The 26,188-nt window shown below is 43.1% G+C and overlaps 1 protein-coding gene across 5 annotated transcripts in view; it reads right to left on the bottom strand.

The window, feature by feature from the left end:
* The window catches only part of MTCL1 (microtubule crosslinking factor 1), a 174,117-nt gene that overhangs the window by 21,822 nt on the left and 126,107 nt on the right, over window positions 1–26,188 (bottom strand). For all 5 annotated transcript variants that reach the window (XR_014710640.1, XM_084621872.1, XM_084621873.1 and 2 more), the window contains 2 exons: window positions 12,365–12,532; window positions 4,843–5,097 (listed from right to left, as the gene is read on the bottom strand). Coding sequence is in view for 4 of the 5 variants with exons in the window: in XM_084621872.1 (XP_084477998.1) it covers window positions 4,843–5,097; window positions 12,365–12,532 (423 nt within the window). In the remaining variant the exon portion in view is untranslated. The remainder of the gene's footprint in view (window positions 1–4,842; window positions 5,098–12,364; window positions 12,533–26,188) is intronic.

Below are 26,188 nucleotides of genomic sequence, written 5' to 3'. Positions count from 1 at the left end.
AACATCCTCCTTATATACTGGTGGAATGGACAGTGTTATCATCAGCATATATATGACATCATCTGTTTTTTCTCCAAATACAGAACAGAAATATTTATTGAACACTTCTACCTTTTTTTCATTTTTATTGATAATTCTATCATTTCCATCTAGTAATGAACCAATACCATTGAGTAAGAACTGAATAAAAATTGAATAAAACTTCAGGATTTGGGTAATTTTATAGGACACCTCAAACAACTTCATTTATAGTAACTAACTTAGGGATTCAATTGTAAGGAGAAATAGTTTGTATATATTTTTTTCCTTTTCCTTGTACACATGTACAGTTGCAAGCCCTACATGATTTTCATATGTCTTTCCAATACTACCCGTCTTTGGAGCTGTATGACAAATCAATATGGTTTACTGGATTAGCCTATAAATATTAAACAATTGAAATGAAGATAAATGACAAGATGACAATCAGTAAAGACAAGTGCAAAGTAAGGAAGGAAAAATCAAATGCACAACTTTAAAATGGGGAATGACTGGCTAGGCAGTAGTACTGTGAAAAAGGATCGAGTGGGGCATATAGTGGAGTACAAATTCAATATGGGTCAACAACATAGTGAGGCTGAAAAAAAACAAATGCCATTCTGAGGTGTATTAACAGGCATCATATGTAAAATACAGAGTAATTGTTGGGCTCTACTCCGCACAGCTGGAGTACTGTATCCAATTTTGGGCACCATAGTTTAAGCAAGATATGAACAAACTGGAGTGAGTCCAGAAGGGAGCAACAAAAATGATAAGAGATTTGGAAAACATGGCCTATGAGGAGAGGCTGAACGCACTGGGCATGTGTAGTCTTGAGAAGAGAAGGTGGAAGGAGGACATAAGAGTCTTCAAATATATAAAAGATTTTCATAAAGAGGATCGTGATCAATTGTTCTCCATGTCCGCTGAGGATAGGGAGAAGTAACCAGCTTAGTTTGCAGCAAGGGAGATTCAAGTTAGATATTAGAAAAAACTTTCAGACTGTAAGGTACAGTTAAGCATTGGAGAAGGCTTCCAATGGAGGCTGTAGAATCCCCATCACTGGAGGTTTTTGAAGAACAGGTTGGACAAAAGTCAGGGGTGGTCTAGGTACACTTAATACTGACTTAGCCTGGGGGGATGGACTAGATCAGTGTTTCTCAACCTTTTTGATACCAGGCACTGGCTTGCTGCTTTCCTAAACTGTGGCAGGGAGATTTCAGGGACTGGTGCCAGTCCACGGACTGGTCGTTGAGAAACACCGGACTAGGTGACCTCTTGAACTTCCTTCCAGTCCTATATTTCTATGGTTCTGTGGAAATTAGAAATATTAGTCTAAATTTTTCAAAAGTGACTAATGATTTTGGGTGTCCAACCTGAGATACTTTAAAGGGGCCTGATTTTCAAAAAGTGCTAAATCCTCAACATCTAAAAATCATTCTACTTTAAGGTGGCTCAGGTTGGTAATCCAAAACTTTTGGCACCAAAACAATCATTAGTCACTTTGTTGAAATGTTGGCAACAGTTGAAATGTTGGTATGTATACACACATGCACGCTGGGAGAAGAGGGATGAAATGCTCTTGTTCATACCTACAAAGAAAAACAACTTTGAACATAATTAATTTAAGAATTTTAAGTGCTAGGTGGTGTGTTCATGGCAAAATTAAGCTTGATATTATAATACAGGATGATGTCCCAAGGGGTAATACAGTGACAATGACGTTGAAGAGAGAATATTTAAAAGCTGTGAAAATAATTAGGTCACCAAGTTTTTTATGTCTGAGTACTATTCCCATAAACTATCCAAAATAAAATATTTCATAATTTGTATGTATCTCTCTCTCTCTCGTGTATTATGTAGGAACTATGAAGGCAGATAAGCAGAAAGCATGAGTCTGAAACTTGGCAAATATGATTTTGTTATCTTCTAGATTCTGTTTTCAAACATACATTCTGTTGTATTTTCCCCATACACTGAGTGTACAGAGCAAAACACTGTAAAGAAAGGGTTTAGAGATATGCTAATTGCTTCCATATAAAGCAGAGCATGACTAAGAGCTGAAAGGATATTGAACTAAAAGCCTGCAAATCTCTGGTAGTTTCCTGTCAGACAGGGAAATGCTTGCTCATAAACATAGATGGCTTTGTGAATTTATATGGGCAGAGAGCCATATTTTCAAAATGCCCCCCTCCCCCCCCCACAGCAAGCAAGAGGCTCAGGGAGTAGCTCCTAGGCAGAGGGCAGGAGCAGCACATGGCAGTGGGGGGAGGGACAGCTGAACTGCCGGCAATTGGTAGCCTGCTGGGCGGCTGCTGCACAGGGAACTTAGGGGAACGGGGAGCTTACGGAGGGGCTGCTGGGCCACCCTGGTTCCAAGCCCCCACCAGCTAGCTCCAATGGGCTGCTCTTCCTGCAAGCAGTGGACAAAGCAGGCGGCTGCCAAAGGACGTTATAAGGGAGCATTGCACAACTTTAAACGAGCATGTTCCCTAATTGATCAGCAATGTAACAACGAAACAATGTTAACCGGGACGACTTTAAGTGAGGAGTTACTGTATTACTGATCCTCTGTAGTGATTTGAGACTGGAACTGGAATCTATCAGTGATACTGCAAACAAACACTTTATTGCACAACATAAACAACTAATTCTCACTCTGTTTCTGAACAATAACAAAAAGAAACAGTTCCAGGGTGAGTTGAGAGCTAATAAGTAGTCTACTAAAGATGATACAGATAGGTTACATCTGGTTTAAAGAAAATTAAAGGCTAGGAAACATTAAAAATTATTTCTCCACTAATTTTCGCTTCTAATCATGTTAAATTCCCCCGGAGTACTGAACAGACACAAGGGCGATATTGCTTACAAAACAAAACAAACTTCACAGGGACAGCAACCAAAACACCCAAACAGGTACTGAAGCATCTGTCAACAAATGTTTGCACCTGTGTCCCTTTAACACACAGGGAAACTTTCTTACAGCTATGAACTTCTTGTTTTGGGAACCAAATACACTCTTGGGAGGAGATCAGAGGTTTTTGCATTAGAACACCATTCTAGACACCATGGGAGAACATCAGTATAGTCATGCCATAGAAAGATTAAGCTGCTAAAACACCCCACAAAACTGAGTGTTAAGTGGTTTCTATTAGCAATTCTGCCACAGGACTAGTAGGTCCCATGCCTTAGTTGCTACATCTGAAAAACAGACATCATAATATTTACCTAAATTACAGGGTGTTGTACAGCCTAATTCATTAATGCTTGCAAAGCACCTTCAAAGATCCTAGGCTACCAGATGATAAAGAAATGCAGAATGCTATTTTTTATTATTATAAATGAAGAGAGAGAGGTTGAATCAATTTCAAAACTTTTTCCTCTGTCTGCACAGCTCTCTCTATCTGCCCTCCTTTCTTCTTGCCCAGATAGCCCATTTTAGAAGCCCTGTCTTCTCCCACATGTAGTGATGGTTTAAAGAATTATCAATAGTGTAGGATTTTTCCTGAATTCTCTGTGTTCAAACATCATGGAATAAATTAGGAGTACTCTTTAACCCACAATATGTGTTGCCTAGTGGGTCTTCGTTAGCTCCTCACTGAAGCACTTAAGGTGGGAGAGTGCAATAAAGAAAGTGTACCCTTTTCATAAATTGATTATGAAGAATACCAGACTTTTATCAATTTAACATGAAAAGCTAATTTGTATATCACCCAAGAGTAACTGCTGCCTAAAGAGCACACACTAATCTGGTGCAGTGCAGCTTTCAATGTCCCGTGGACAGAAAGTAACCAGTAAAATGCAAACTCAGAATTTCAATTGTTTTCTGTTCTTCTGATACATAATTTTGATCATAACAACTGTCAGCCAAAAACTGTGTTTTAACTTTTTCCTATTCAACTTTGAGGTGTGAGTCTGTCTGTGTGTCTTTTCCAGACAAATAATAATGCCATTGTGTCTACATTCAAATCAGTGAGTCTCCTGAGCATTTGGGCATGAAAACTGAGTAGTTAGATGTACAATTGCCAAATGTGCAACAGAAATGAGATGGGCAAAAACTGTGTATAAGCAGTATCAGAAGCAGCATTTGAATATTTGGCCTTACTGTAGCTACTTAGCTGTTATCAGACTGGCTTCTTCAGTATCATCATGTGCGTTACTTTACTAGAGAGAATAATTCAAATAGAGACTGAACTGTCATAGCTGCTTCATCTTTGGTGGTGAATTTATGGATGGTCAGATTTTCTGGGCAGGGAACGATCTGCCAAACCTTGACTAACGTAGGGTGGCCACCTTTCTAATGGCTGGTAACTGGACCCCCCAGACCACACACCTGCTCTGCCTCTTTCCCAGGCCCCACCCGCTTCTCTGCCTCTTCCTCCCCAGATCACAAAAGCCAGACATCAGGGCTTGTCAAGTGGCACGTGGACACACAAGCTGAAAACCGGACGTGTGGCAACCCCCTAGACTAATCCTAACTGTCGGATTTAGATTTTCAACAAGAAAAAAAGATGCATAAAAGGTTTCATATGGAGACAATCAATGTGATTGTGCATGTGTTGGGTAAATGGAACGAGGCAGGAAATGACCATTAACCTGAAACTGCTTTCTCAGATGCTAATAATCCATGCAACATACTGTGTTTCCCTCCCCTGCTCACCGTATTTTTATCATTGCATATTATGAGAAACACTAATGTGGCAAAGAACCCAACTTATTCCTCTGCAGTTTTTTAATAAAGTTTCTTGGCCGTGATCTGAATTTAGATAATATGTATCAATTAGCATATATAGCTAGTCACCTGATCAGCCAATGACCTCTTACCTGTTCTATCCTCCTCAGCAATTCCTTCTTTTGTCGCTCCCACTCTCGCCCGTCTCTGTCCAATCTATCCTGAAGCTCCATCTTTTCCCTGTTCCAATTCTTCTCACTGTGCTGGAGTTGCCATCGTAGGTCCATCACCAAGCTTTGACTGTCAGCCAGCAATTTCTTGTGCTCCTCTCTCTCCCTCTTAAATGTTCCTTTTGAATCAGTGGCCAAGACAGTTTCTCCCTGGGCTTTTTCATTCTTCCCTTCCAGCTGCCAGTAAAATGAGAAGCTGTTAGTTATTCTCATTTCCCAGGTAAAGCTTGTGCTAGACAAAGAAAGCCATTTTAAAGTGATACTGTTAATGTTTTCACACCCAAAGTATCACTAATCTTAAAATGCAGTTTTGCTCAAGAAAGGTAATGAAACTAATGGCACTCTGAGGACTCCTTGTTTTTTATGTTAACAGTTTCCAGATCCAGTCTGTTCAGTTTACCAAAAAAAGGTAATTTTCATAAATGCCAGTTCTGCAAACCCATCCTGGGATCGGAGAGTCACACTGGCTCTTTCTGGCTTGTGCATATCACGGGCAATAAAGATAATACAGGGCCTAATTCTGACTTCATCACAATATCTGTGTAAGCACAATGGGCTGGTCCTCAGCTATGCTTGGGCTGCTTTGCATGGCTCCATCAGCGCAAAGCAGCCCTAAAGCCAGTGGATTTGTCCCCTGGGAGTCCTTCTGTACGGAGTAATCTTCAGGTAGCATGCAGAGGCTCTTATCCCACCCTTACTCATGGCTCCTGGTAAAGGGGAAAGCAACAGGACAAATGGCTGTAGCTGGGGCATCCCCAGGCCTCAGTAATCTCTGGCATTTGGAGTGGTCCCTTGAGCAGCCTTTAAACTAGGACTGGGGTCTTTTTTCATTCTGCCCCAGGATCATGGGAATGTAAATGTTACCTAACACTACCTCCCCCTGCTCTCCTTCAGTTTGTGCTGAAGACAGCTTAGCTGGACCAGAGGATCTGGCCCACTGTGTTCTGTTGGGTTTGTATAAATGTAAGGAAGGGAAGAATTTGGCCCTGAAACTGGAACCTCATTAGCAACTCTCTCAATGATGTGTGAACCAGAATCGATTCAGCCGCTTCTCCCTTAGATCTGCGGGCAAACAGGAGTAAAAAGTAGTGAAAACTCATTTTTGTCTCTAAAGCAAGAAGCAGTTACTCTGAATACACACAGGAGGCCTATCTGTTGGGAAAAAGCACACCTTCTGTGAAAGAAGATGACAACACTTTAAAATGCTTATTCCTGGGAAATATGTTCAGTTCGAAATACCTCTCTGACCAACAGGAAATTCATGCTGAATCTCAGGGCAAGTTATCCAAGAGTGATGCCTAAAGACTATGAAACAGTTTCCCAAAGGGAATGGTGGAAACCCCATCCCTTGAGTAACTTAAAACTGTACTACCGTGAGCTCTAGGGAATAATCCTGCATTGGGTACGGGGAGTGACAAATAGACTTAATAGATCTCTTCTACCTCTCACTTCTATGATCCTCTTATTTAAAAAACAGACACAGTTACCTATCAAATTATAAAAACAAATAGCTAATCTTAGTAATGTCCACAATAAACAATGTGTCCCACTGCCTAGGCTGTCTCTGCAGCAGTTAGCTAACAAGTACTGTATTATTTCTAGCCCTGTGCTGACAACATCTGATGACACTGTGCCCAGACAATGGGTCTTTTCTTACACCCATTTACACCTGTGAAAGCCTAATGAAGTGAGGTCTGACTACAAAGGGATCGCACTGGCAGAATTTGGTTCAGTAAGCTGAAGTTGTTGATGAACAACCAGAAACACAGGTGCCAGGTTTAGCTCTCTTCAACACATGAGAAAAAGTAATATGAAAAAATTAAAACAGAAAGAGTAGAAATGTCAAACTTCTAAGAGGGGGTTCCTAAAAACAGAGACTAAAACAATAAGGCTAGAATTTCAAAAGCCCTCAACATTTGTCTAACTCTCTTCTCATTGGTCAGTGATAAAATTTCCATTGACTTCAATGGGACCAGAGTTAGACAGAGTTAGGGCACGTTTACGCCGGAGCTGAAAGGTGTAATTCTCAGTTCAAAGAGACATACCTGTGCTTTCTCTGATTGAGTTATTATGCTAAATATAGACTCATAGCGGTGACAGTGCAAGTGGTGGAATGGGCTAGCTGCCCCGAGTATGATCCCATCTGAGACCACAGGTATATGTCTATTTTTAGCATGCTAGCTCAATTGGAGATAGTGCAGCTATGTCTCCTCGAGCTGGAAATTTCACCTTCTAGCTCCAGCATAGACACACCCTGAAAGTTAGGATGATCTAGCTGGTAGATAGGGTGCTGAAATTGGACTCAGGAGATCTGGGATGAATATGCAACTCTGTCCCAGAATTCCTAGGTGACCTTAGGCAAGTCAACATCATAAACCCGGTGCCTCAATTTCCTGTCTGTAAAATGAGGATAACATCTACCTAACACAGAAGTGTTGGAAGGATAAAATCCATTAATGATTCTGAGCTGCTCAGATACCACTGCAACAAGAACTGTATAAGTTACTAGATAGGAAATATGGGGAGCTGCCCTTTTTAAAATACCACCCTAAATAAATAAGAACTACAGAAAACTTCTAAAGGCGAAAACGTGCTATGCATTAATTTCATTTTAGCACAAGCGTGTCAGCCTCAAAAGCTTCTGATTCTTTCACATCATCAAGATAACAGAGCAACAGGCCCATTAGAAATACAGCATCTACATAGAGTAGATTAAATCCAGCTAACCCTCTCCCTATAATCGTTCTGATGGCAATGATGTTCCATTCATCTTTACACCTGAAACCAACATTTACAAGCATGGTCTTGTGCCCCTCACTTGACTGTTTATATTTCTCTCTCTCTCTCCAAGTTTTTGTCTTCCTTGAATAAGTTCCTCGCTCACCCCTGATATCTAGTGATGGCTAAAGGTGAGCTGCAAACATAGTACTCAGTCATGCATATCAGGCATTGTCCAGTCTTGGGTGGTGCAGAGCTACGCTGCTCCTGGGGGAGTACTGGATGGCATTATATCTTAGACAGGCATCACTGGCCATATTCTCCAGTGCAGTTTAGCCACTCAGGTGAACATAAAGCTTCAAGAGTAGCCAAGTTTGCTCTCTTAGTCCCCCCGGCCATATCCCGGTGCACACCCGGAAAGGCTTTCCGAAATTTAGCTCAAAAATGTACTCACTTCATTTACTGAGAAAGATGTAGCAAATGCTGCCAATTTCCAAGCTCATAATGTAAATAACAAACAAAGAAAAAGCTTCTTTTTTTTGTTACAGCTCTCAAATGTGTGTCCAAAAGGCTCCTGTTCCACTTGATGCTGCAGCAGACAGCAGATTGAAGAGTCACAGCTACCACTGCAGCCAGCCCATTGAGGGTCAGCCAAGTCATTTTAGTGCTGGATATGACATTGTGTGTAATGGGATTTTTCCAGGTGCAGAGGTAGAGTGGGGCTGGGGTGGAGGATTGGTATGGACTAGCTGTTAGCTCCTGCTGGGTTTACTTGGTAGCTGTCACACCACAGAATTATGCATGTTCGGGTTTTACTTCAAAGCCTGGGTCAGCCAACACAGCCAGGGAATCTAAATAGTCGGGTGAAGTAACTTTCATGTGGTTTCCTTACCTCTTAGCCTAACAAGGGGTCATTTAGGACACAGTTTTGAAATATTTACAGGTCCCCTTCAAGGGACATTAACACATCTTCAGATTTCCCATCCTACAACAGAAGCCCTAGGTGCTGGCTGCTAGAGCGCAATCTCAACCCTACAACTTCGTTAGAATGTGGGGGAACAATGTCACAACATGCAATAGCTGTAGCTAGCGTGTTATGTTGTGGAGACTTGCCAGAGACCAGGATTAAGTCTCAAGATGTCCTGCAGCAGTGAAACATCAAATGCAGGCTGAAAAGCAAGCCCCCTGTTTTTGCAATCTTCTTGTAATGTGTGGAGTTTGCATCATCATCCTTTGTAAGTAAATTTATTCTTATGTTTAGGAAATTACAGGACAAAAAGCAAACCTTGGCAAGACGCATTATCTTTCTCATTCTCCCTGTAACACTTGTTGCCTAAATATCTTAGAGCAAAATCTTCACCTTGGATGAACAAAAGAAAGCATGGTGGATTGGCCTGGTGCTGAATAAATGGTAGGTCCCTAAGCCATCTTGCATGTGAAAGGCAGGATAGCTCAGCGGGAGAGAGGGATGTGCACTAAAAAGGGAGTGTCATGCAACTCTTCTACAGTCTACCATAGACCTCAGATTATGAGGAGGGAAGCTGGTGACCAGACACCACCTCCAAAGCTACCAGACCACAATTCCTTGGCTGTGGAGCATGGAAAGAGCACACTAGACAGGTCGTCTTCCCCACACTCCAGAAATGAACCTGAAGGAGGAAGAGTCGTCCTGCAGCTTCTCTGCCCCAAGTGCACCTGTGCAACACAAAGCACGGTTTGGCTGTTACACTGATATCTCCCATACTCCAAGCTCTTCTAAATGCTCAGAAAAGCAAGATCTTTTGTTGGTCCATCTTAAGGTCCATCATTCTCTTTCATTATCTTAAAATCAAAGCCCAAGGGCCTTCCTGAAAAGTAAGACACACTCACAATCCTGCAGGTCAAGGCTTTCATTTTTAATGATGTGCACCCTATTAAATCTTCCTGTTGTACTCAAAAGCAGCAGGTATATTATCATGGCTGGCATGTAGTGCTTTTCTACCAGGAGAGTTTTCTTCCCTGACCCCTACACAGGGATCACCAGCCATCAAAATGTCAAACTTGCTTCAGTAACCATAAATTAACAGGTGACCATCTCAAGGAAAATACTCTTTCTAATCTGACTTATTGCTTCACAGGTAAACTAGAGTAGTCAGGAGAGCAAGAGAAACCAGGAAGGCACTGATTCTTTTATTCATTGTTGGGTGCCTTCATAGTTCTCGCACCCAGTGGCTAAAGAAGATTGCCACAGGAGGGAGAGATCTCACTACATCTGCCCAGGAGGAGAGGGAGCACTTCCTAGGGTATGTCTATGCTGGAGCTATAATTCTCAGCTTGGGACACATACCTGCACTAGCTCTGATGGAGCTAGTGAGCTAAAAGTAACAGTGGCTGCACAGACAGTGGGATGAGCTAGCTGTCCTGAGCCTCTACCTAGGGTTTCAGACGGGATTGTCCATGGGGCGGGTGGGCTAGCATGTCCCTGCAACTCATGGTACTGCAGCTATACTGTTATTTTTAGGGCGCTAGCTTGATCAGAACTAGCACAGGTTTATCTGCCTGAACTGGGAATTACACCTCTAGTGCCAGTGTGGAAGTACCCTTAGTGTGAACCCTAGCCAGGAAGAGAAGGGGAAGCTCTTCCTCTGCTTTTAGCAGAGCAGGGGGAGCTGCACTCCTCATTCCCCCTTATGGTAACCCCTGCTCTTTATAACAGGTAAGATGGTGCCTCCCATCACCATGACATGGTAGGTTGCACCATGATTGACGTGACTGACCTGGATTGATTGATTCAAGTTTTTATTATTCCACGTTTTCACAGAATATGAAATGATATTACCGCAACTACTCAAAGCTGATACTTGGCATAAGTCATTCACCAGTTCCTCTTCCACTGATTTTGAGAATGAACCTACAGAGAATGTTTTGGTTTTTGAACTGCTAGTGTTATGTTTTGTTATTTCTGTCTTCCTTGTGGTTGAGAGTACATGTGTTATATCGCAATGGGATGATCATTGGGACTATCATAATTGACATTCCGATGATTTATGTGGTATCTTTATTGATATTTCATTAGTGGGCTTGTCTTTATCATGATGTGCAGATATCACTCAGATATTGGTAAGAGATGATCTCCGTGTGTTACATGCTGATCCGTTTTATTCTTTGCATTGATTTTGGGAAGTGCGGGGGGGAGGAGGAAGGGAGACAAGAGAACCAATCACCACCCAACAACTGCCATGTGACAGGAAATATTGCCAGTAGGATCACACAATGATAAAGTTAGCAAGAGGGATCTTACTGAGCCTGATATAACCACTAGTTTGAAGGGTGCTAAAGACTGAAATCTGTTTTTTCCTGTGTCAGTGTGTAGTGAGCAACACTCCTCCACCCACTTATGCCAATCATGGTGCTGACTACTTTTCTATCTGAATGACAAATGCACACATCCACAAAAACACGAATGCACACAAACTCCATGCTAACAACTGCAGTTTGCCTCTTTTCTTATGTTTTGTTCTTTACTCCCATTTAAAGGTTAATTTAAGAAAAACCTGCCATCAAGGGTGTTTTTTTTTAAAATAAACAATCAATTATCAGAACATTTGTGTACACTTATAAGCATTTGATCAGAAAACGGATTTCAATTCCACTACATATAAATAAAAGCTACTCCTGTACTCAGAGAAAACCCTCTAGCATACAAACTGGGAAAGGAGCGTTCAGGTCTGAATGCTGTGAGTCAGACTGAGTCTCTTGACAGTGCTCTGATGTACAGTAAATCCTCTAAAATGTGTCACCTGTGTAGAGAATATTTTTATTATATCTGCTTTCCACAGATGATTTAAAGCTACACAACTTTTTATAGATAATACAAAGCTACAAATCTTTCTTACAGGACCTAAACACTCAATTTTGCCCCTTCAATGCCATACACTAATACTTTAGTCCATCAGAATCAGAAATGGATCCTAGTGGTTTTCTGCTGGCTTGTTTTTATACCACCACAGAAAACACGAGCACCTCCTGTGATCAGCAATACATAGCACTGCAGCACCAGGCATATGAAGTGATATATATGATTCTAATAATAGCCTACAACAACAGGCAGATAAAGCTTCCCTTTCAACTGGACACAACACAGCATCATCCAGCGACTCTGACTTGCTGGTTTAAACATTAACCTACTGATCTGATGGCTTAATATTATTAATGGGCTGTTTTCTTTTCAGAAAGCATCTAGTGCAGCAGTTATTGATGTACCATTCTGAGGCACCGAACTAGCATCATGGCCTAGTTACTTGAGTGAATGAGAAATTATTAGGGAAACACCAGAATATCAAGAAACGTTTTCTTATCCATACACCGATCAGATACAGACACCCACACATTTCGTGCCCTTTGCTGAGCAATTACCAGCCCACTCTTATAATAAAATAAAGGGCCAGATTCCTCTACCCTTGATCACTCTGAATAGTAGCTTACTCCATTAATAGTCACCCTGATGTAACTGAAGTCAATGGGGCTACTCATGGAGTAAGGCACTACTCAGGTGAGGTAGGCTGCAGGAACCTGGCATAAAATAAATAAATATGATCCCTTATGTGACTCTCATGGATTTCTTATTCCAGTAAGTGATTAAAACCAATTCTCGTCAATTACTTTCACTTAGCTCCAAACCAGGTTGGGAATCAGGCCTTTAAATGAAAAATCACGTGTCTTTTGGCACAGAGCTTGCGTACGGTACCTGTTCCAGACGACACTTCAGCTCAGTCCATTCCACCTCCCAAGCTGCCTTGTCTGTGGCATACTGCTGCTGGAGCCCATGTCGCTCTCGTTCATCATCCCGGAGCTCAGAACGGAAGTCGTCTAACAAGGTTTTCAGAGCATTTAAGAGCCTCCGGTTTTCACTTGCCTGCAGGAACAAAAACCAAAATCATTATTAATTCTCCCTCTTCTTCAGAGGGAAAATGCTCACATTCTTGTCAACAGCATGAAGGAGAAAAGGATCAGACATATAGGGTAAGAAGTGACATAAGCATCTTACAAAAAAACCTAAAGAGGAATGTTTGTACATAGTCGCTATGAAGTGTCAGTGTTCAAAGGATCTGATCCTGCAGGGTGCTCAGCATCTTTCATGGGATTTGAGGGCACGCACAGCATCTTGAAGGAGGTACTCAGCACCTCTCAGGATAGAGGCCATAAATTATAACTTCTGTGGCTCTTAAGTTTCTAATTTTAAGCCAAGAAATCATTTCTGATCTTACATGTGCAACTGTGTGTCTCATACAGTCTTCTGCTGAGCACCAAAACTCAAGTTATGTGTAAATTACAGAAGATGATAAAGGATCCATTTCTGATGCTTTGGCATTACAGACAATGTTTGAAAGTCTCCATTTTGAGCAGAGCAGCATTGTTTAGATGCAGAGTGATTAATTATTCTGCTCTTCAGAGGTACCCTCAACCCTGTGCACTTCTGTATAGGATGGCGTTGCGTATGGGCGCAGTCTGTTTTGGAAGCAAGTATGCTATGGGGTCTACTTTTCCTCTTTCCGCATATGATCAGAGAGCCAATCCCTGTCCAAACAGTGGGAATATTTTTGCTGCATTTAAAATGTTCTATGACAGATACAGTGTTAGGCAGAAACCAGGCAAAGTAAAAGTTTAGTTCAGGGTTAACCTGAGAGCTGGGCACACACGTTTTGTCAACACTGATGAGCCTTTTGCTGTTTGCTTTCTGCAACTATTCCAGTGAACAGCGCATGCAGTGAATTTTAAGCAAAATATTGTAGAATATTTGTGAAAAGCTCATATTCAGTCAGTCAATAAATCAAAAGTAATCCCTTGAAACCTGTTTCTAATAGTTGCACTCTTCCAATTAAGGAACAGAAATGTATAATGTGATTTATGTGACGAATCAAAGCTCCAATCAAATTTTTAAAATAAACGTCTCACAAATGAGCTATAGACCAAGAATTATGCACAGAATCTACTCAACAAATTATTCTGAATAACAATGACCTTTAAGAAAATTACAATCTGTTAGCAGACAATTTATGAACAGAAAAAGTTGGAAAACTCGTTGAATAAATTCATTACAAATTATTCAGTGGGATTTCGTTAATGTGTAAGTTAACACTGCTACCTTGAGAAGACTTAAATTAGCTGATTTGATGGACAGATGCTTGACTAATTCTTTCTGTTTTCTCACTAACTTTGTCACTTTCTGGCTTCTACCTCGTCTTCTGATCTGGTCCCCGATGAAGTCCAAATATGGGGTTTATTTTCAGATGGGGGCAATTGATGCTTGCAGCAATTTAAACAAGAGACAGAAAGAATTCACACTGCAAAATTCAGATCTACATTTGTAACACCCCAAAGTCTAGGTCCGATTGTATCTGAGGAACTGGTCTGTCCCATTATAAAGATAGTGGCCATCTGAAAATTCCAGATCTGGGCTTGGATTTTAAACAACCCCCGAAGTTCAAGGTTGTTCAGCCACTGTTGTTTGGTTGGGACCCATGAAAGCCAATATAAATAATTTTTTTCCATAATCATTTGCAATTATTGATCTAAAATTAAATGCTCATTGCAAAAAGTAGCTTGGAAAACCAGAAGTGCCATATCATGTAAATCTCATTTAGCTCTCTTTAGGGACTGGCTAAAATCTTGCTAATGATCCCTTGGTGCATAGACAGTACAATAGAGATTCACACCAGATTTTGCAGACTTCAGTTCTATGGTTCTGTAGCATGGGCTTACAAGAATCAGAAATTAGAGAGCTAAAAGTCCCATTGGATCAGCTAGTCCATCCCCCACCAGTGCAGGTTTACTCTCAATATAATATTTTCTAGTACTTTGTCCAGTGTAGTTTGATATACAGAATTTTGCATGGAAAACCAAACTGTAATAACTAATCAAACATGCCAAGTAGCCTTAGAAATATTATAGTTTACAGTATTCCAAACCATATTACTCCTGGGGGCATTCTGTGCCAAAAAAATAAAAATTCTGTGCAGAATATTTTAAAATTATGTACATTTTATTTGTCAAAATAACACTACATAATCACACCAATTTCAAATATTTTGGTAATTTATTTCAGAATACCTGTCAGCAAGTGTGTCTGTAACAATACAGACACATGCAAAAATTCTCCCAAGATTAGGGAGTTAAAGAAACCCATATGACAACCCAGTTCCTGTTTCTCTGTCCCCTTCCCCCGACCCAGAGCCCAGCTGGGGTGGGGGGATGGCAGACACCCACAACCCCTCCCCTCCCCGAGCCCAGCCACGGTGCCCCCCCGAGCCTAGTTGTGGCCCCCCCGGCCCAGATATCCACACCCCCTACCCCTTAGAGGCCAGACACCTGCCCCTTCTTTCTCCCACAGCCCAGCCGTAGCCCCCTCAGCCCAGACACTCCCTCCCCCCCGAGCCCATGAATCCAGAGGGAGAAACAGCCTGATGCTTGGTCCCAGGCTTGCATGGAGTTTCCTGCGTGCTGCTCTCTCCTTCCTCCAGGGCATGCTGGGAATTGCAGCTGCCAGGAACCCTGTAGGTCCCTCCCCTTTCCCCCAGCAGGGTCTTCTATGTGCAAGCTGGGCTCTACTGGGTCCACTGGTCTCTAGTGGTGGCCAGCAGTACTGCAGCCCATTTCTGTGGGAGAAAGGAAATTCCGCATGCATGTTAATTTCTGCAAAATTCTGCATTGCGCAGTGGCGCAGAATTCCTCCAGGAGTTCCATGTGGTTTATTAGAAAATAAAATGTTATACACATGGGGAAATGACTGCAGGTGACTCATTGACATAACAGTAATCTATTTGGACTGAAGGAAGAAATGAAATGTTGCTACATGCAATACTGTATAGCACAGGGTTTAAAACAGACACACCCAAAGAAACAGAATTAAGACCATTGCTACTTAATGCAGGTTAGAACATTACATACTGTCACATGCTGAATCGGCATATAACATCACCTATTTATCAACATGTCTATGTGATGTTACAGTTACCGCTATGAGTTTTATTCTGCTGTCCAATGAGGGCCAGATTTTCAGAAGAGCTCAGCTCTTGTTTAGATGCCAAAAATAAGTGGGTCTTTTGAAAATCTGGCCACAGTATCACAATGGAAAGTATTAGGTTCTGAGCACTTGAAAATCTGGCCCCACAAGAGTCTATGAGGCACTCTTACACAAGGATTTTTTTCTCTGCTGTGGCCTGACAAGGTGTTTCTCTATAAATTTAACTGAAAGATTACTTACCTTACCCCAGGTGTGAAAAGGGGAAGAATTAAGAACAGTAGGAAAATATGAGCAATTTGCACTAAAAGAACTTAGTACATTCTCCTGGAGTTTCTCCTCTGCACCAAATATTCCCCTCTGCACCAAATATGCACCAAATAGTCCACAAAACTATTCAGCACAAGTTCAAAGCCACAGGCCAAACTTTATTAGGCTCTCTACTCCCTTGTATTACAGGACACACCAATCCTCTTGCCATAGGGTAAACACACACACTGTGAAAGCAACTAAAAGAATCTCAAATATACACAATTCATGATGAAACAATTTAACCTCTAGAGGACTTCTCCTCCCCAGCAGAAGCTCTCCTCCTTCCCTCTTATTTCTCAGAAGGAAATAAGACACCTCCCAGCTCAATTGTCCTCCTTCATCCTGGTTAAGAACTGGAAGAGCCTCCATGCCTACCTCCTCATGGCTATCTGAGTCGCCTCCCCACATTGATGGGTCGAGGATTTGGCCCTGTACAATGGAGCCAAGTTATAGAGACACCATCAACAGGAATAGAGGGGGAGATTTTCAAAGGCACAAATGGCAATTAGGCACCTAACTCCAACTGAAAGTCAATGGGATATAGATGCCTAACTGCCATTTGGACTACGGGCCTAGCTGCCATTTGAGCCTTGAACAGCTCCCTTCTAGTCAATTAACACAAAGTTAAAAGTAGTTTGGGGCATTACACCTGCCTCTCTGCAAGTCCCACTGCACATTTTCCTGATTTTACCATCATATTTTCCTACATTTAAAAAATATTTCCCTCCCGTGTCAGTGTAAAGACTCACACAAACTGAGTGACTGCACAGGGAAAATAGTGAAAATAACCATTCACAAAGTGCTGTTAAACGCACTGCATAAACCAACTGGGGGGAAATATTACTTTTCTAATCTCTTTTAGTTTTAGTGATCTCAGATGTAAACTATAACTGTGATAGGTAACAAATTTCAGACAGAAATGTTATTTTTAAATTGATTGTGTTTGCCATGGGAATCATAGCTTTGAATTGCCTGATGTCTGTGCATGTAAAACTTCAACCATAAAATCATGTAAAACCTAGGTTTATTTAACAAACAAAAAGTAATTAGCTGTTCTAGAGAAGAGCCTATGGAGCCACAATATAGGTTAGCAGGGGGCTAATGCCTATCTCTACAGGAGTGGTATGAAAGTCACTATTATGGACTAGATATAGCCATTCTCTATGGTAGCTAGAGTTCTAACTAGCTTGCTATATAAACCCAATTTTGATCACATCCCTCTAATTTCCTCAACATCCGTTCTGCTTGAAATTCCTCATCTGTGGTCTGTAGTCAGAGAGGGATTATTTTGGGGTGGAGCAAATTTGAAGGGATTTAGATAAGATGTTTGTGAGACCAAGGTCTTTAAAAAAATTAGGAGAATTGGAATTCATTTGCAAATTTGATACAATTAACTTAGGCTTGAATAGAGACTGAGAGTGGCTAAGTCATTATGCAAGGTAGCCTATTTCCCCTTGTTTTTTCCTACCCCCCCCCCCCCCCCGCCAGATGTTCTTGTTAAACAAGATGTTCTTGGATTTGTGCTGGAAATAGCCCACCTTGATTATCATACCCATTGTAAGGAGAGTGGTCACTTTAGATAAGCTATTACCAGCAGAAGAGTGGGTTTGTGTGTGTGTGTGGGGAGGATGGGGGGGGGTGAGAAAACCTGGATTTGTGCTGGAAATGGCCCAACTTGATTATCATACACATTATAAGGAGAGTGATCACTTTAGATAAGCTATTACCAGCAGTAGAGTGGGGTGGGAGGAGGTATTTTTTCATGCTTTGTGTGTATATAAAAAGATCTTCTACACTTTCTACAGTATGCATCCGATGAAGCGAGCTGTAGCTCACGAAAGCTTATGCTCAAATAAATTGCTTAGTCTCTAAGGTGCCACAAGTACTCCTTTTCTTTTTGCGAATACAGACTAACACGGCTGTTACTCTGAAACCAGAAAATTCTTTGACTGTTGCTGGTAAAGCCACAATTACAATGGCTTTGTCTAGAAACTTCATATTTATTTTATTTAAGACTCTTTGAGGAGATCTAGGGCTCAGTCCTGCATGTTTCTATCTGCTCTGGACTTGAGCAGCAAAGCACATAAACACATACTAAATTTTAAACAGATGAATAATCCCACCGATATCAAATAATAGCTCTTATGTCCTTCCTGCTCCTCCCATGGGCCAGTGTAGTGGATGAAGTCAGAGGAAATGGGGCATGACTTCATGACAGCATGGCTTCCCTGCATGCTGGTGATCCCTGGTTACCATAACAGGCTGTCCCCTGGGGACATTGGCAGCCACTGTAAGAAGAACAGAGGAGTCCCAACTGGTGCATAGCTGACCTAAGATCAGAGAAGCACAAAGGTAGCTTAAAGCTACTGTGTGTGCCTGTCTGCTACAGCCAAGGATTGGTCTGTGTGAGAAGGAAATAAGAGTTCACAGCAAGTTTTCACCATCAATGATTTTATCTGCATTCTGAAAATACCTCACCCCCCAAGGAAGTTCCCAGGAAAAAACAGTAAATATTAATTAAGTATAAAGACTATTTGAATGTGTAGTTATAAACCCATGATCTGACCACTCCCCCCCCGGATTTCATTTAACATTTTAGCAGCGGTCAGGGAAGTGCCAGCAGCTTGGTCTAGCAGGGAGTCACAGACAAAAGGTCAGGAGCAGCCACAACAGAGGAGATCTGAAGAAACATGCTTCCTCTCTGTGGTCCTCGAGCCAGGCAAGAGTGGAGCTGGATCTTGGTGCAAATAATTCTAGTACTTTAAATACTAATTACTATTCCTTAAGGCTTTTTTAAAAACCAAGCTTTGAAAGAAAGACAAATATTGTATAAGCCAAAAATATAACTGGGGATTTTGCTTGAACCTCCAGAGCACAAAATATGAATATATTTGTTTTTACTGCACTTTACTGAGGGAGCAGAGATAAGTAAGCTCTCTTCTTTCCTCTCCCCTGTTCTCACACTACCCAGGAGGCATTTCACCCCTTCCACTCAACCAATATGACCCCTTCCCTAAGCAACACCCACCAAACCACCCACTCACACTCCCCTTCAAGCAATATTAAAAGTAATCCTCTACTGGGTTGCCAGCCTCACTCTCCCTGCTTGCCTCCCTGCTGCCTTTCTTCTCTGCTCTTGTACCATGTTCCATGTCAGTTCTTCCTTGCCTGAACTTTTGATATAACCCAGGCTGGTTCCCGGACTGAGGGAGTAAGTCAGCATCATGGAGAGTTGGATTATGTCAGGAAGGACAAGCTGAAGTAAGAGTCAAATGGGGTGTGAAGAGAGAAATAATAGAGAGGATTGCTCCTTTCAAGAGTCTCTGTCTACCTGGTCTCCCAGGAGCAAGAACCAATCCCTCCCTCCTCTCCAGTGATCCTCTCCCACAACGTTAGGAAAATGGCCAATCCCTAAGGCAGGGGTGGGCAAACTTTTTGGCCTGCGGGCATCAGTGTTGCAAAACTATATGGATGGCCGGGTAGGGGGGGCTGTGCCTCCCCAAACAGCCTGGCCCCCGCCTCCTATCCGCCCCCTCCCACTTCCTGCCCCCTGACTGCCCCCCTCAGAAGCCCCGACCCATCCAACCCCCCCTGCTTCTTGTCCCCTAACTGCCCCCTCTTGGGACCCCCGCCACTAGCCGCCCCCCAGGACCCCACCCCTTATCCAATGCCCCCTGCTCCCTGTCTGCCCCCACCCCATCCACACCCCTGCCCCCAGACAGGCCCCCTGGGACTCCCATGCCTTTCCAACCCCCCGCCCCCGTCCCCTCCTCAGAACCTCCACCCCATCCAACCTCCCCCTGCTCCCTGTCCCCTGACTGCCCCGACCCCTATCCACACCCCTGCCCCTAATCACCTTCCAGGACCCCACCCCGTATGCAGCCCCCCTGTCCCCTGACTGCCCCAACCTCTATCCTCACCCCCGCCCCCTGACAGTCCCCCCCAGCACTCCCACACCTATCCAACCTCCCCCGCTCCCTGTCCCCGGACTGCCCCAGGATTCCCTGCCCCTTATCCAACCCCCCCGCCCGACTCCCTGCCCTCTTACCATACCGCTCAGAGCAGCAGGAGCCCACAGCCCCGCTGCCTGGCTGGAGCCAGCCACGCCGCCATGCTGCTCGGCAAGAGCGGCGGGCCAGAGAGCTGGTGGTTCAATGCACCGAGGCTGCGGGGTAGGGGGAACAGCAGGGGAGGGACTGGAGCTCAGGGGCCGGGCAGGATGGTCCCGCGGGCCGGATGAGGCCCGCAGGGCTGTAGTTTGCCCACCTCTGCCCTAAGGTGATTTTCACTTGGAGATTAACCAGCATTTTAATGGTTAAGGTCATCATTCTTAAAAGAAGCTGTTGATTTGGGGTGCCTCCATTTTTGAGTGTCTAACATCCCACATGTCTCAAGGAAGGCATCAAAAACAGAGCACCTACAACTAGAGGCCACTCTTCAAAATTATGACCTCGGTGTTAAGAATTTTCCTCCATGCAATTCCTCTTTTGAGAGAGGGGTGGGAGAGTCTGCAGCAGCAGGAGATGCTGAAAATGCCAGCCAGCCCATAAACCATTAAACATGAACACGGGTTACTCAGAGTTATAGTAAATCCCTTTCCAGACCTGCTTCTCTCAGTCACACACATTATTACAGGAACTCCCTCTTAAAAGGAAGTGTGAAACCTGCCTGGCCCAAATCCAGACCCCCATCATCTCTGCACTGTCCAGCCTGAAACTCCAACCACAGCGAGGAAATGCAGTCTTGAGAGAAGACCCCCCTCCTACCCACAGCACTTGCTATGAGCTCTGCTCCCTCCAGAGGAGCTGGAGCTGTGGCTCTAATCCCACCAGCCACACATATATACACTGCCATATATCCAGAGCTGGAAGTCTCTCAAGAAAGCAATATTAAAGGACAACTACAAACTATACCAATGCAAAGGAAAGATAGGAAGAATAGTAAGAGGCCAATATGACTCCCTCAGGAGTGCTTTAATGACCTAAAATTCAAAAAGGAATCCTACAAAAAGGAGAAGTATGGACAAATTGCTAAGGAGGAGTAAAACGAACAACACAAGCATGTAGGAACAAAATCAGAAAGGCTAAGGCACAAAATGAGTTATACCTAGCAAGGGACATAAAATGCGATTAGAAGAGGTTCTATAAATGCATTGGAAGCAAGAGAAAGATGAAGGAAAGTGTAGGTCCTATACTTAATGGGGAAGGAGAGCTAATAACTTATGACATCAAGAAGTTGATATGTTTAAAGTCAGTTTTGCTTCAGTCTTCACAAAAATTATTAACAAGGAGGAAGGAACATAAGCCAAAGTCGGGAAAAAACAGGTTAAAGAATAGTTAAACAAGTTATATGTATTCAAGTCAGCAGGACCTGATGAAATTCATCGTAGATTACTTAAGGAAATCTTGGAACCATTCTAAATTATCTTTGAGAACTCCTGGAAGATAGGCGAGCTCCCAGAAAACTGGAGAAAGGGAAATAAAGAGGACCTAGGGAATTATAGACCAGTCAGCCTAACTTTAATATCTGGAAAGATACGTGGAACAAATTATTGAACAATCTACATCAATTCATCAGCATCTGGAGGATAACAGGTTACAAGGAATAGTCAGCATGAATTTGTCAAGAACAAATCATGCCAAACTAACCTCATTTCCTTCTTTGACAGGGCTACTGGTCTAGTGGATAGGGGGCAAGCAGCAGATGTGATATATCTTAATGTCAGTAGGACTTTTGACACAGTCCCACATGATATTCTCATAAGCACACTAGGGAAATGTGGTCTAAATGAAAATACTATAAGGTTGGTGCACAACTGGTTGAAAGACAGTACTCAAAGAGTAGTTACCAGTGGTTCACCGTCAAAAGGGAAGGGCATATCTAGTCTCAGAGAGGTCATTCCTGAGTCCAGTATTATTAAATATTTTTATTAATGATTTGGATAAAAGAGTGGAGAGTACACTTATAAAATCTGAAGATGACACTAAATTGGGAGGGTTGCAAGGACTGGGAGAATTGGTCAGTATTGAAGAAGAAATTTAATAAAGGTAAGTGCAAAGTTCACTTTGGAAGTAAAAATCAAATACAAAGCTACAAAATGGGGAATAACTGGCTAGAAGGTAGTACTGCTGAAAGTGATCTGGGAGTTATAGTGACCACAAATTGAATATGAGTCAACAATGTGATACAGCTGTGAAAAAGGCGAATATAATTCTGAGGCACATTAATTGGAGTATCATGTGAAAGGCACGAAAGGTAATTATCCTGCTCTGCTTGGCACTGGTGAGGCCTCAGCTGGAATCCTGTGTCCAATTCTGGGCACCACACTTTAGGAAAGATGTGAACAAATTGGAAAGAGTCCAGAGTGGAGCAACAGAAATGATAAAAAGGTTTGGAAAACCTGACTGATGAGGAAAGATTTAAAAAACTGGGCATGTATAATCTTGAAAAAATAAGACTGAGGGGGAACCAGAGAACAGTCTTCAAATATATTAAGGGCTGGTATAAAGAGGACAGTGCTCAATTGTTCTCCATGTCCACTGAAGGTAGGGCAAGTAGTAATGGGCTTATTATGTAGCAAGAGAGATAGAGGTTAGATATTAGGAAAAACTGTCTAGCTATAAAAATAGTTAAGATCTGGAATATGTTTCCTAGGAAGGCTGTGGAATCCCCATCACTAGAGGTTTTTAAGAACAAGCTGAACAAACACTAGTCAGGAATGGTTTAGGTTACCTGGTCCTGCCACAGAACAAGGGGCTAGACATGGTAACTTCTCAAGGTCCCTTCCAGCCCAACATTTCTACGATTCTATAGTATAGAATAGTGAGTGTGTCTTTGGAAAGGAAGTACTTCCCTCTAGGGTCCCAGAATGGGGGATGTCTGTTCCCAGGGCAGACTCTATGGAACAGGCATCCTACAGCAGCGTGGCTGACAGCTCTAAAACAGGATCTTTAGGGTCAAGTGTTGGCTTCTTGAGGCCTGACTGGATAACTGCATGTTCAGGGAGGTTTGCAGGCTAACCTCTTTGAGGGAGATGTTGACAAAATGAACCACAAATGAGCTACGTGTTCCTCAGTGGCTTTTAGCAGCTATGAGTGGCCAAGATCTATCTCACATGTTGCATCCAGACATCTCTCAGAGCTTCCACGGAACTCACTTTTGGTACTGAGATTCCATGAGGGAAAGTGGGGTGACACCTTCTTTGCTCCAATTTTATCACTAATAAATATGTATCGTGACAAAGTTCCTGCTCTACCTTGGTGGGTCTTGGGCTTAATGGCGGATTTGCTCGCCTTGGAGCTCCACGGCAGCCCTCAGCTTGGCCGTTTTTCTGAACCCACAGTCCAGGTCGACTCCTCCTGTGTCTGACTAGGAGTTGGGAGGATTTGGGGGGAACCTGGGCCCGCCCTCTACTCCGGGTTCCAGCCCAGGGCCCTGTGGAATGCCGCTGTCTAGAGTGCCTCCTGGAACAGCTGTGCAACAGCTACAACTTCCTGGGCTACTTCCCCATGGCCTCCTCCCAACACCTTCTTTATCCTCACCATAGGACCTTCCTCCGGGTGTCTGATAATGCTTGTACTCCTCAGTCCTCCAACAGTCCGCGTTCTCACTCTCGGCTCCTAGTGCCTCTTGCTCCCAGCTTCTCACACACACACACCACAAACTGAAGTGAGTTCCTTTTTAAAACCCAGGTGCCCTGATTAGCCTGCCTTAATTGATTCTAGCAGCTTCTTGATTGGCTGAAGGTGTTCTAATCAGCCTGTCTGTCTTAATTGTTTCCAGAAGGTTCCTGATTGTTCTGGAACCTTCCCTGTTACTTTACCCAGGGAAAAGGGACCTACTTAGTCTGGGGCTAATATATCTGCCTTCTATTACTCTCCTATAGCCATCTGGCCCAAACCTGTCACAGTATTAATGAAGGATTTTTAAAATCTGGAATAATTTATAAACTGAAGTTTATATTGGAAATTCTGTAGTGTGTATAGAGTCAGGGCCAGATCCTGCAAGCTCATGGAATTCAGTGGGAGTTCCAAGTATAGAGGGCATGCAGTGTTGTGCCCTACTTTTGCAGCAAAATTGACATTTTGAGCCAAACATATAATAGTGTATCTGAGAGCAGAATATGGCTCTTACAGAGATCTAAATTGGCTACAGGATCAGAATTAACCTGCAACAAAGTTTCTCTTTTTTGTATTAGAGAGTGATATGACCCTTTCTTGCCGCTTAGCTGGAAGCCCAATAGCAGTAGACCATTTTAACTCTTAATGTATCTGTCAAATACAGAGTGCTTGGAAACTGAGGAGTGTGGTATATGCAGTGCAGTATAACAGACAATGAAATGCAGGATAGCTCTTGAAATAAGTAATATTTAGCAAACTTACTATTCTTGCAGTAGTCACACAATATGTATTTCCTGGTTAGAAGGTAGAAGACTTGTTTGCCCTCACAAATCCACTGGAGCCCCATGCAGTATTCATTAAAAATATCTGCTTCTATCAGCAGGGGTAGAGACATGATTTGTTACTATGAGTCATTTCCTTAAGTGAGATTGCTGGAAATGCTGAATTAGAAGAGCACGTAACACTTACAAAAATGAATTATATGCATGCTACTTACCACTGTTGCCAATTTAATTGACATTAATCTCAGAGCAATGATTCTTTCAGAGAGGACATATTTTATTCATATATTCTTGATTGCTGAGATTGCTGTCTAAGGTTGTACTTGAAAAGCTAATATATGGCTGAGGCTTATTGAGATGGTACTGGTTTATATTTATTTTACTCATTCGTAGACTAATTTAGTCTACAAGATGAATGCAGTTATATGATATGTTTATAAGCATCTTTTCAGTGCCCTGTCTCAGCCTCATTCTCGGGAGGAGACCATGGTGATACATAAGGGACTGGTGAGCTACATTCCCAGAAAGGGCAGCTTCTGACCTCCAACAGGATGATTAATACTAAACCCTTCCCAAGTCAGACATGCGAGTGCTAGACTAACCAAATGAAAAAAATCTTGGTAGCGCATTTTACATGAAAACATCTACTGGACAAAGGCTCTGGGTATCTTTCACTACATTGTAGCTAGAGAATGGAGTTTTCAGTTACTGAAGGTCAAAAAGCAAAGGCAAAATGCACCCCAGTTGTTCATAGATTGCAAGAACAGTATGCAGCTCTCTATAGACCATACTTTTGTGGTTTCGTGTGTGTTGTGCGCGCGCACACACACACACACACACAAAAACAGTCTAAGCCTTGAACCTAAGAAGTAGGTGCAAGAGTCCTGTAAACCTCCTAGAAACAATCCTAGTCTTACTACAGGATGGAAACAAACTGTTTCCTATAGTGGATCTATTAGATCACACAGCCATTACAAATACTGTACTAATAGTGTAGGACCAGATCATGCCCTGTAGATCCTCACATAGCAGGGGCCTCTCTGAGAGTCGACGCCCTTCAACGTGAATGGAAAGCATACCCCCACAGCACCATGGCCCTTCCTCTCCAGACTCCAGGGAGAACTTGGATAGTCTGCGGACCTGGGGAGGGTAGAGGAAGTTAGAGGGAGAAGAGTAGGGAATGCAGACACACCTACCCATCCCCAAACCCTGTGGAGATTCCAGTGCAAAGTTAATACAGCCTGAGACAGTATTCATTTTCTTGCAGACTCCCTCTATGCCGTGGTTTCCCCCAGTCCTCATTCTGTAGTGTAGTGGGGCACCTGCCCCACTCTGGCACGGAAGGGGTTAAAGCAAGCCAGAGAGGCTGTACAGAGCCCCAGCCAATCCTGGAAGGGCTTATTGGGAGCCAATCAAGTGGAGGCTTGAAAGCAGCCTATCAGGGCCAGGCTTGGCCCTCTAAGAAGGCTGCAGGCCAGAGAGGAACAGAGTCTCTCCCTGGAGGGTAAAGGGAGAAGAACCGGCTCTTAGAGAGAGAAGCACCTAAGACAGAGCAGAGCAGAGCAGAGCAGGGCTGGGGGAGACTGGGGCCCTGACACAAAGGGGCAGAGAAGGTGCTGGGGATAGGGGGAAGTGGCCCAGGGAAGCTGGCAGTAGAGGAGAGTTGGAGGAGGGCAGTAAGTGGCTGCTCCTAGAGCAGGGGTGGGCAAACTATGGCCCAGGGGCTGCATCCGGCCCATCAGACATTTTAATCCAGCCCTTGAGCTCCCGCTGGGGAGTGGGCTCGGGGGTTTGCCCCGCTCCATGTGTGCCGTGGCACCGTCTGGCTCCCGGAAGCA

Source organism: Lepidochelys olivacea, assembly GCF_965140295.1.
Source record: "Lepidochelys olivacea isolate rLepOli2 genome assembly, chromosome: 2".
NCBI classification, from domain to species: Eukaryota; Metazoa; Chordata; order Testudines; family Cheloniidae; genus Lepidochelys; species Lepidochelys olivacea.
The sequence above is the reverse complement of the archived record's forward strand: the minus strand, read 5'-3'. Positions and strand labels throughout refer to the sequence as shown.